This window comes from Rhincodon typus, chromosome 2, assembly GCF_021869965.1.
Source record: "Rhincodon typus isolate 14 chromosome 2, sRhiTyp1.1, whole genome shotgun sequence".
Lineage (NCBI taxonomy): Eukaryota > Metazoa > Chordata > Chondrichthyes > Orectolobiformes > Rhincodontidae > Rhincodon > Rhincodon typus.
Window position 1 is genome coordinate 67,325,799 of NC_063333.1, and position 10,015 is coordinate 67,335,813.

General features: G+C 36.5%; 1 protein-coding gene across 1 annotated transcript in view; it reads left to right on the plus strand.

The window, feature by feature from the left end:
- The window catches only part of sema5a (sema domain, seven thrombospondin repeats (type 1 and type 1-like), transmembrane domain (TM) and short cytoplasmic domain, (semaphorin) 5A), a 95,483-nt gene extending 89,838 nt beyond the window's left edge, over window positions 1-5,645 (plus strand). Inside the window, exon 20 of the mRNA XM_048608254.1 lies at window positions 449-5,645. Coding sequence (XP_048464211.1) covers window positions 449-568 — 120 coding nt within the window. The 3' untranslated portion in view covers window positions 569-5,645. The remainder of the gene's footprint in view (window positions 1-448) is intronic.
- Window positions 5,646-10,015: the final 4,370 nt, after the last annotated feature.

Sequence of the window (10,015 nt, forward strand, 5' to 3'; positions counted from 1 at the left end):
AAGGATTTATAGAAACGTAAAGAGTTGTCAATCTGTATTACTAGATTACCATTCAAAGTTTTGACTGGAAGATGCATTAATCAGTTGGTGATGATGAAGAGACGCAGGGATTATGCAGGAGACAAGGTTGAATCGTAAACAAGGGGATTTTTGAAAGACTCTACAGTCTAGTATGTGTAAGATCAGCTCTGTGTTAGCAATAGGTTTGTAGGATCATCTTAGCCATTAACAGATAGTTAGGGTTAGCCCAGAAATTTCATGTGCCTTTATACCTTGAGCAAATCCAGTTGCCTTCCAGATCTGCTTCAGCACCAAGATTGAAAAATGAATTTCTGGTCATGAACAGTGCAATCATTTCAAGAGTTAAAGAAGAAACTCCAGAAAGTTTGAGATAGTAAATGATATAATATTTATAGATGTATTAATAAGTAATATCTTTATTTTCCAGGCTTTCAACAAAAACAATTTGATCCTTGAGGAACGAAATAAATACTTTAATCCACATCTTCATGCAAAATCTTTTTCCAATACCTATTTCACAGACTTCAATATGTATGATGACTATTAGATTGGTAAATTGCTCAACGCAGACTTGCCTACTGATTAAAGATCCCTCTTTTCAGTCTGGATTGGAGATGAGGCTGCACTAATACCTACAAACTTTTGTCCCTGCCTTTTGCCTGTCTAAAACATAAACACCAATGACAACGCTTGAAAGGATCAAACACAGAAATGAATTCCAGCTAAGTTGGAATTTAGTTGCTCTGTTCTGCTGTGCTAGAACTAAGGACTGTACCTTCTATCAAAGAAGTTTATCTTGCAGTGACTAAAGAAACACAAACAGTGCCTGTGGACAGAAGATCCTCATTTGCTGAATTTTGTGCGTTTGTGTTTTCACCAGTCCTATTCAATTATATAATAAAGCAATGAGAACATTAAAAGTCAGCTCAGATGTATGCAGTGCAGGGCTGGGAAGCATTCCCTAACAAATGGAGTTTCTGAGCTGTCCCAATGAGACTGTTGCATTTTCTGTCGTATGTGGTCAGGAATGTTCAGCTGTATTGACTGTCTGTCACTTCATGCCATTCCAAAGACCCTGCCAATTGCAACTTGTAGAGCAGCATCTGTTCTTTTACATTATTTTTAAGATAGTTAGAAGGTAGACCTTAAGCGCATCTGTGTTCTTGTCTTTTTTCCAGGTAATCTCCATTGTCTGTCGTGTACTTATTGACCAGTTTAAATTCACTGTTTGAGAACTCAGACAATCATGAAATATTTTCAGTGTGAGATTTACAAAACAGTAAATAACTGACTGCACATATGAATAGTACAAATGATTAACTAGGTATGTTTAGCTCGTTAGCGAAGTCAATGCCCACTGTCAACAGCATTAATAATGGCAATTTTTTTAAAAATAGTGGCTTTTGTACAGAGCCCATTAGCTGTGAATATTTGCAGCTTTTGCAGAATCTAAGCTATTAATTTATCCTGTTCTTGCTTTGTGTGTTGAGTTTCTTTGTTAATTACAGATTTAAATGGTTTCTCACAACTCAAGTCTTCTGCATGTGATATATTACAATAGTTAGAAAGTTATTTTCTGCCTGATGTTTGAGATTTATAAAGCTGCTGTCAGCTATGTACAGTTATTTTGCCAAATTTCTAGCTAGAGCGGGTTGCAAGATTCAATTCCTTTAACAAATGAATTACCTGATTTTGAAAACCATGAGATATCAATTGGCATTCATCATCCACTATCTAGGATATTTGACCATTTGTGAATGTCTAGTTTCTTCTATTAACACTGCTTCAAGTATTCACATTGGAGTCTCACAGATTAGTGCAATCTGTAATCTGTTTATTTTAACTGGGTTAATAAATGTTTTAAATATTTCATATCGATATTTTATATGAAAGTGTTAGGCAGCATGCTGCCAGATATCAAACTCTAAGCTATTTGTCATAATTTGAAAAGATAAATGTCAGCAAAGTCAGAACAGCAATTGAAACAGGCTGTGTTTATTTTTCCCCCTGTAACAGCATATAATTTATGGCATTTTCCTCCCTAAAAGTCTGCAATGCAAAATGGGCTAAAATAGGCAATTTTATTACAAGTTCAGACAGTAGCATTTCCTGCCTAACTTCAGCACCAATCCGCTAATAAAATCACATTGTAAAATAAAGAAAAGTCACACTCTAGAATACTAATCTATCTCTAACCAATCTTTATCTTTTCTGTATTTCGATTGAGCAACATCTGAAATTCCAAAATTTATGGTTTTATTTTTTGTCAGTCCTTGAATACTTGAAAGTGTAACTGATAGACGTGTATTTGAAAAAAAAGTGATGTGCATTATTTGTACCTTACTGCTGCACCAAATGCAGTCTCAGTGAACTATTTGGCATGGTTTATGCAGTGTTGTCGTTAAATGGTTTTTAACATTGAAGTAAATGTTTGGAAGTAGCATGTTCACCATGCAGTGGGAGCTATATTTGAAGTGGCCTCAGAGATTAGTCCTGTACATTTTTTTAAAAGAAAGAAAACTGTGCAGGGAGTGATGACCTCCACACTTTATTTCCCAATGTACACCTCAATTCTCATTAAATTTTGTTATTAGCACCAACTTGTAAAATGTATCCATATGACCTGAGAAACAATAAGTGGACCATCCACCGCTGTAGGCAATGCAGAAGAACACAACTAATCTGCAAATAGCCTTTCAGAAAAAACAAAGCAGCATGTTATATGAGATAACAAGAAATTCAGAAATTTCTGGAGAAGGGTCCAGACCCAAAACGTCAGCTTTCCTGCTCCTCTGATACTGCTTGGCCTGCTGTGTTCATCCAGCTCTACACCTTGTTATCTCAGATTCTCCAGCATCGGCAGTTCCTACTATCTCTGAAGCAGCATGTTATGTTTTGTCCAAGATTTGTGAGTTTCAGGGTGATTCGGGATGAGAGTAAGGGTATTCTGGGGGAGGTGAAATTTAGGTCAGATGCTAAAAAAAAAAATCCTTTACTACAGAAAGTAGTCAGCAGATAGTATATGGTTTTAGTAATATGATTGAGACAATGCAAATGGTTGAAAGGCCTTCTTTGTCTGAACCAATCTGTGATGTTGGCATCCTTCAAAGTCCTACATTTGTCAGGTTCATTACAGCATCATTCGTTACAAGTGAATGAGGCATTAGCCAGTAATGAATATTTCTAAACTAAAAGAGGACATTCAAACCTTTATCAATGTCAAAGAAAACAATATCTCACTGTAGCGTGTTCTGATGCAAAAGGAAAATTCTAGTTTTGATATTTTAGTGAGACCTACTTCACACTTTTCAGAATTCTTAAGAGAAATATTGGCAACAGTTGGGGGTTAAATTTATTAATAGAAGATGAAAGAATATCTGCTTCAATCTTATTTAACATCTGCCTGCTAAAAACATTCCTAGAAATGAAATTTTAGAGTCGTGTAATTCTACAGTTTCATTCATGTTATTAAGTAAGGAGTTGTTTATTTTTTACTGAAATAAACAGGAATTTAATTCCCATTAATATGACTAAGAACTTCTAGATGCTAATTTCTTCACAATTTTAGTTGTATGAAATAGCTTCAGGATGATTTTACATGAATAACTGTTACAAAAGGCTGAAGATTGTACAGAATGATGCAATATAAAGTAACGATATTATGGATGAAAGTCAGGAGAACGTGATTAATTGACTGAGCAAGTGTTATTTTTAAAAGTTTTTTAAAATATTCTTTTAATTGTTGATTTAATATTTTAAATTCTGGTAGTTTCCTGTCACGAATTTGATTTTTATCTTAGCTTTTACCCATCATTAAATATTATCATTAAGTTAACTATTGTTAAGTGATTAAGCTCCAGAGGTGCTATGGTCTGTATGTAAATGAAGAAAACCCCCGTAGATAATCCCAAATATTATGTTTATTGAGAGTATTTTTGGAGAATCCTTGCTGAGGCAAATAATCATCTGAAGAGTTGAAGCTTATGGAAGCCATTGGTAAGGGTTAGACAAAGGCATTTCTACTTGCAATGCCACATGTACAAATGTACCTAATTATTTGAATCTATGGATGTTGGATGATGTCCTGCCAAATCTGAAGGTGTTGCCAATTATTATTGTTGGCTGTATGTATTGGCTACTTTTCAAGCAACTCCTTAATCTGGCTTTAATTAAGGCTACAATCAGGTTAAATTAATTATCATATTAATTCCATCAAATGTTATAGCTCTAATTGTCTGAATATATTAAGCAGTAATTTCAGCTTTTCTCATGTTCCAACTGAACAACAGATTTACAATTGCTTTCTAATATAACACATTTTTCTTGGTTGGAACCTTTTTGCTGTGGATATTGAATTATTCACAAACAAAATGTGCTACATCAGTTGCCCTGTGCTCAGGTTATATTAGAACTTTAAGTGGGAAATAGCATGTTACTTAGTGGACTAAGTCTTAGCTTTCAGCATTGCACGTTAAACTGGTAGGAGGAAATTGATGTCAGTAGAAGGTGAAATTGGACAGGGGTGTACATTAAGCCACCACTTTGTGACTGACACTGGAAGTTTTGCTTTTATTAGTGACAGCATTACTCTTAAGATATATTGGAGAAAAACCTAACCAGTTTACAGTTTGTATGGACCTAATGAGCATATCAAAAATAACACTTTTGGTGCCTTTGTTCAGAATGACTGATTTGAAATCACAGCGACTACTAGCAGTCCCACTATAAAATTCTAAATAACTTTCCATAGCATCAAAAGAATGCTCATGTTAAGTTGAGAACATATTTTCAAAAGGAAAAATTACCAGAATCCATAGCTTTTGTTCCAAAAGTTATAGTTTTCAATTTCAAGCAACCTGTTTCTCAAATGCCAAATGAGCTATTATTTTCTTCGATAGTTCAGAAACAAAGCCACTAGTGAGCAGACAATGCATTGAATTTGGAACAGTTCCTTCAAGAAAAAATGATTTGAGCAAAATTAATGAAATGTTCATATAAAAAGGCACTGTGCTGGTTTTCAGATGTAATATTCCAATATAAAACCTCCCTTGAAAAAGATAGTACTCTAGATTGGGCAGCTTGGCAGTTGCAACAGTTGAGCTTCAGGTGACTATTTATTAAGATCATTTTAGAATCACTGATGATTTTTGTTTATGGCTTGATTTCTCATGTGTTGGTGAAGTTTGCTAACTCTGTGCCAGAATGCTGAATCAGGCAGTGGAGTGGTCAAGTCCAGCTCTCAGGTGATGATTCTAGATGCAATCCTATCCTGTAGATGTACTTTCCAATTATGGCACTGACAACTCACCTTCCCAGTTAAGTGAGGAAATTGATTAATGGTTAAAGCACCAGAGACCCAATGGGTAGCTGTGGGAAGAAATTGAGTAAGGAAATGGTCTTTCCTTTCCCCTGAATAAATACCACTAGAGCTATGTTTAAAAAACTTTGGGTGACTGGAAAAGTTTGCTGAAAAATGGTAAATGCTCTGTCCATCAAGTGTGATTTGTGTACAATGTAATATGTATTCAGTGTTTTTCAGCATGTCCTCATAATGTAAAATAATTGTATTATATTTTTGTACTTTAGCTCAGTGTAAATAATGTTTCTTCAACAAAAAACATATGTGACCATCAGAAATAAAAGTATTTGTAAATATATATCTTTGTCTCATGAGCAAGAAGCAGACAGAAATGAGAGAGAAATGAAATGGATGACAAAGGACAACAGAGTTGAAAATTAAAACAAAACAAGATACCAGGTGTTCTGAAACACACACAAACAGAAATTCAGAAACCTTTGAAGAAGGGTCACTGGACTTGAAATGTTAACTCTGCTTTCTCTCCACAGATGCTGCCGGATCTGCTGAGTATCTCCAGCGATATCTGAGTGCTAAGAATTAGTTTGTTTTGGATTTTCTTTTACCTAACAATACTCTAGATTTTTGAATAATGTTCTTTCAAATAAAGGTGTATGTAGGAAATTCTTAACAAAATGCTGATGATAGCAAAAATGAGAACACACAGAATTGGAGGTAACCTTGTGACGTGCATCAGTAAATGGTTACAATGTAGGCAATAGAATAGGAATAAAAGGGTTTGTTCTGATTGGTGCTATTTGACATCGGCCAGAATCAACTGCATTTATCACATTTTGAGGCTTTCAGATAATTTTTGGATCTTGATCCCTTAAGTTAATAGTGCAATGGCAAGAAAGAACTTCCATGGAGTGGACAATCAAGTACGGTGGGCAGAACAGGGACACAGGAAAGGCTGCAGTGATGTCTGTTCAACAGCCCCACAAAGAGAGGTAAGCTCTGCTCAAACGTGGGGAGACCTTGGGGATGCCTCAAAATGAATGTCCTGATTAAAGGTTCCAAAAACAGTTTTAAAAAACTATGCCCATACTTCTAAGGATCCTCAATATGAACAGAAGCCTTCAGTGGTCCAATGACCTCCCACTGAGAGTGAGCTGGCGTCAGTATGGTCACTGGGGCATTGAGGACTCCGTGAATGGCAGCTTCTCAGTATGCCTACATACCAATATGAAAGCAGATGACTGGCTAAGAAAGGTGAATTTGAATCAAAACTAAATTAAAATTTGACATTTATAAAATCCCTATCACCAATTTACCATCTGAAGACATGCAACTCATTTTATTGAGCTACCGGTCCAAACAAATTGATTGATATTGCATTGATAACTGTCACATCATTAAAAAAAAATTGTTTATGCAAGACTGAATGTTGCAGTATGTGTATTGGGCAGTTAATGTGTAAATCCAGAAAGCTCTCAACTTTTGAGAAAAAAGGCACGATGCCGTGAATATGAAGAAAACATGGTTATGTAAAACGATCAAAACATTTGCAATTTTTGGTATACATTTTAATCAAACCTATTGGCCAATTTCCACAAACACGACATGCGTCAATAACGTGCTATTGTATTTACAATGGGATTAACCCAATGTATTAGTGAATGGAACAGAAAGATTTTCTTTATGTCTTGTGCAATGTCCAAAAAGATTGACCAGGAATGTATTCAAGTAGAATTGCATCTTGTTGATAACAGTTATCCTTATTACACTTTTATATGTACTATTTTATTGAAATAATATAATTTATTTTTACTTACAGTTCAAAGTGGTTAACATTATCAACATTGCCACTATCTTTCAGTAAACAGTCTCCGAATACCAGGATAAATTGTGGAATATGAAAGCAAGGATGATATGGGAGTGACATTTAGACAGGGTGCATCATATATACAACACAGCCTTCCTTAATTAAAGGCCAGCAGAAAATTCACTTTGAAACAAAATATCTTTCTCAATCTAGACTAACATCTTCACACTGACCCAGCAGTACTATGCTGTGGGTTGGAAATTGACTGAAATCTGTTTTAAACATTTGTTTAAACATCTGTGACTCTCTTTGAACAAAATAACTGGCACCAAAGCCAATGTACTGTATGTGGCAGACATTGTTTTACTCTTTGATTTCAGTACCTCTGTAAATGGTTTCTTGAGTGCTCGGCTTTGCTGGCTTATTTTACTTTATTCTTCACAAAGCATAGTTAATGCAATTCTATATTCCCTGCCATGACACACACATCGTCCCTGACAAGATTCATTGTCCAGAACATTGAATTAGTGGCTCTCACCTGGATTTTTGCCAAATTGGGTCAGTTCATCAGCCTTTTTAAAAATAGTAGGCAAGAGCCGATTCCAGGATTGCAGTCTTTATTCCTGTTTCCATCAATCTTTGCAAGCAGAGGATAGGGGTGCTGGAAGCGTTCCTCCCGTGTGGAGTACTGCTGCCCTTGTTGGCTCAAATCCAGGGGTAAGCAGTCCAACCGTTGTGCAATTTTTGTTGTCGGGCTAGTTTGATAAGAACACAGGAGCACGACTGCACTTCAAAGGGATTGTAAATCAAAGCACAGGTAAGTGATCGTGTAACTTTTACAAATGGGGGAATCCAAAAAAAAGGTCATCAACTCTTTGAATGTTTTCATTTCAGTTTTCAAAATGCAAAAATAATTGCAGTCTCAGTTTCAACAATGAAATGCAGTATCATAAGTTAGATGTGTTTTTATTCCATTAATTGATTATAGGGCCATTGTCTTGAAAGGTAAGAGTAACATTACATTTAACAGCATTATGCAAGTGTTGGGATGCTTTAGAATACTTTCTACCCTGGGAGTATGCTATTATGTATTCAAAACTTAAGAAAACACTGCTTGGCAATTGTTAAGTCTCAAGAGCTGAAGTGATTTAAGTCCCTGACCATCTAAAACTGAGAAGACGAATGATACGCAACTTTCATTCAGAGAAAAGAAAATCTAGTCTAATCAGAAAAATGTTAAATAAATAGACACCTATTCTTGCAATTTCTATAGGTTTCGATTTCTGTGACCTGAAATATTTTGTTATTACAGCTGAGCCCATTCTGAATACTTCACTGAGTTTCATAAGTTACATGACCACCTACCTGTGGGGGGCTGTGTAGATGCTTTGATTATCAGTTCTAAGAGGTTATTTAACATTTACCAATCTTTGTGGTTAATAAATAGATGTTTGTTGTTGCAACAGATTGACAATTTAATGGGATTTACATATTTGGATTATTTTTTGAATGGATACTTTAAATAAGAAGTGTTTAAATGACAGCTCTGTTGGATTGTTAGTTTATGTTTAATGTTAATTTCAAAGACATAACTTTAAGATTTCCCTGTTGCAGGTAGTAGATAAGTGACTATAGAAGAAGAGAGCATGGCAAGTATGGAGTGTAGAAGTGATGTGGATGGTTTGAGGGGGCATGTGGCCATGAATAGATGGACAGGGGTGATTGTTGTGGGGCCTGATGTTCATCATTAAAACTGGGTCAATGGTCCGTTAAATGGAACAAAAACAGGATGTTGGAGAAACATAGTGGATCTGGCAGCATCTGTAGAGAGTCCAGCGACTCTTCGTCAGAACATTTCAGATTTCCAGCATCTGCAGTTCTTTGTGTTTTTTTTCCAAGTAAATAGCGGTGAGTATTCTAGCCTGTTGAATTTTCAGTCTATCTACTCCCATTGCCACCTTGGGACTGACGCAATCCCAAACCTGTCTTCCGAGAATGGAAATGTAACGGGTGGGAGCCTTTTTACAGGAGATAGGACTACTATGTAGGGAAGTTTCCCAACTAGGTCTTCCAGCCTCCTCCATGAAAATCCAGTTCCTCTTTTTGGTTTTAATCCCTGTTGTGATGCCACACCATCCAATGCGGCAGGTTTCCTGCCATTTATTCTTATTGCACTATCTGTCACTAGCCACAAGTTACTGCTCTTTTCTGACTTGGTCTACTCCATCATGAATGGGCATCATATTCTTGTGAAAACCTCCTTCTGAAAATATTTTGCTTTGCTACCCTTCTCCCATCCTTAAAATTGATAATTAAACCAGTATTTTCAGTTGGGGTTTGAACTTGCCTTTTTAATCCATCATGCTTGAGCTTGGTGTTTGCCTTTAAGTAATTAATTGGGGATTCTATGAAAATGCTAAGATTCTGCTGATTCAAACTTCAAAGGTGTACTAGACTGACAAGTTAAATAAACATTATTAAAAGTGTTAACAGACACATTGGTGGTGATGTTTTTGGTCATGTTTGGACTTAAGGTTAAACATTTAAATATTAAAATTTGACTTGCTACATGCTGCTGACAGGACGACAGCACCGAGACTCAAAATGGCAGCTTTGGGCCTTGTCCAGGACCGCACCACGTGCAGGGTTGGTTGGACCTGGTGGAGTGTGGTGGGAATGTGAAGGTGGACGGTTGGAGAGTGGAGAAGAGGGTTGGGGAGGAGAGGGGATATTGTGTGGTTATGGGGATGGGAGAGGGAGGAGAGAGTGGGGAGAGGGGAGAGCGGTGTGGGGAGTAGTGGGAGGGGAGTGTGGGGGTAGAGGGGGAGGGGAGTGTGGGGTAGAGGGAGAGGGGCATTGGTGGGGAAGCAGAG